The 1,783-nt window shown below is 26.9% G+C and overlaps 1 protein-coding gene across 1 annotated transcript in view; it reads left to right on the top strand.

Annotated features, from left to right (window-relative positions):
* Positions 1 to 1,533, top strand: part of LOC108572062 (calcium channel flower) — a 3,436-nt gene extending 1,903 nt beyond the window's left edge. The window contains exon 5 of the mRNA XM_017934249.1: positions 1,397 to 1,533. Within this exon, the coding sequence (XP_017789738.1) occupies positions 1,397 to 1,523 (127 nt within the window). The 3' untranslated portion in view covers positions 1,524 to 1,533. The remainder of the gene's footprint in view (positions 1 to 1,396) is intronic.
* The last annotated feature ends 250 nt before the right edge of the window (positions 1,534 to 1,783 follow it).

Raw genomic sequence — 1,783 nt, 5'->3', positions numbered from 1 at the left:
TGTGAGTTCCCCACAGGGTACAGTACCTCCTACTACAGATCACCATACAACTCTCGTGGAGGATCCTGATGTCTGGAGGCCTACATAAATCATCAAACATTCATTGCATCACTTCACTAACCAGGCAATAATATATAAAAATTTAATGTCATCTTTACATTTGTAATTTTTTACATATCATATAGATCTTTAGACTTGTAGTTATGTTTTAATGTCATTGCTATAATGAATATATTCAGTAATACACGTTATCTAGCACTATAACTATATTGTCCTTTATGTGCAACAGCTTTTTCATATTTCACTAATCTATTTCAATAAATTTTTATCATAAAAATTAATTATTTGGTTTAACAATATGTACTGTAGATCCTATAAGTTAACACTCATAAATCAATTATGTTGTAATATAAGGCTTAAATGTGTGTATGCTTAAGCTTAAGAATATTAATTTATAATTGTAAATAATTATTTACCTATACACAAGGATTCTTTTAATTTTATAAAAAGTATAACATATGTAGCTTTGGATTTCATGCACTGAAAATATATATGTGCTTTGTTTCTATATTTTAGAAATATAGTGTACCATTTAACTTAATAATTTGCATGGTATTGCTGATTCTTTTTTGTTTCTTTAACTTATAACTTTATAAATACCTGATTTGCAGCTTAGAATATTTTATTGTAAATATTAATTTTTATAAGTTATAAGTGGTTGTTCTTTCTAAATTGTAATTACAAAAATAGTTGCATATTTTACGATACAAAAACCATAATAACAATATTGAAATGTGGCTGAAATATGAAAGTATTTTACATCATATAGAATTTAAGTATTTATAAATATATTTGTAAAAACAATTTTAAATTACGTTTTTGTATTTCTATTAGAATCTTGTTAGTGTAACATATTACATAGGGTGTCTCAGGACGGATGGTAAATTTTGTCAATTTACACCACCCCTCTATCTTTAATAGTTTTCGAGATATTGGGCTAAATACGTTTACTACTCTCGACTTTAAGGATGATTTTCACCCCTTCAATGTAGACGATTGCCGATAAAAATAAATACGTATGGAATATTTTTTTAGGATCTATCACATACTACAATTTTATCAAAATCGGTGTTTATCACTTCGGGATGTTCCCCTGTAAACCGCTTATGAAAAAATTTTATTCTATATTTTTAACTTACTTTTGCATGTAGAATTACTTGTTCGGTTATACTACCCGTTTGGAGACATCCTGTATATTTGTAAAACGCTTTTATTTTTGTTATATTTTTGTAAATATGTGTTTCATAATACAAAGTAATACACATTGTATAATACTATTTTTATAATTTTTGTATTTTTCAGTAACCTTAAGTTTTAATAATTTATGAATTTTTAGGGCACCTCTTGGTGAAATGAGATCAGCAGCAACAAATGTTGAGGTTCCTTCATCGAGTATGCAAACCGCACTTGTTGAAAATGCTCAACCAATGGGTTTTTCCAATAGACCAGATAGTAATGTTTAAAGTTTAAAAATTAATTGGCAAAAGAATTCATTCTTTTGTATGAATGATGATGAATGTTGACTTGATAAAATAGTCAATAACCAAGCCCATGAATGTGTATTGTTTGAAACATTTAGTTAGTCGTACTAATGTTTTACTAACATTATTATGTTTAGTTTATGATCTTGTAAATTGTTTTGTACTATTTGTGTTGGAATATAGGTAAAGTAGGTAGACAATTTTTCCTTTCATGCATAATTTTTAATTTAGTATCAGTTATA

The sequence above is a fragment of the Habropoda laboriosa genome, unplaced genomic scaffold (genome assembly GCF_001263275.1).
Source record: "Habropoda laboriosa isolate 0110345459 unplaced genomic scaffold, ASM126327v1 scaffold67, whole genome shotgun sequence".
In the NCBI taxonomy this organism is placed as follows: Eukaryota; Metazoa; Arthropoda; class Insecta; order Hymenoptera; family Apidae; genus Habropoda; species Habropoda laboriosa.
This window is presented reverse-complemented; position numbering and strand designations above follow the sequence as displayed.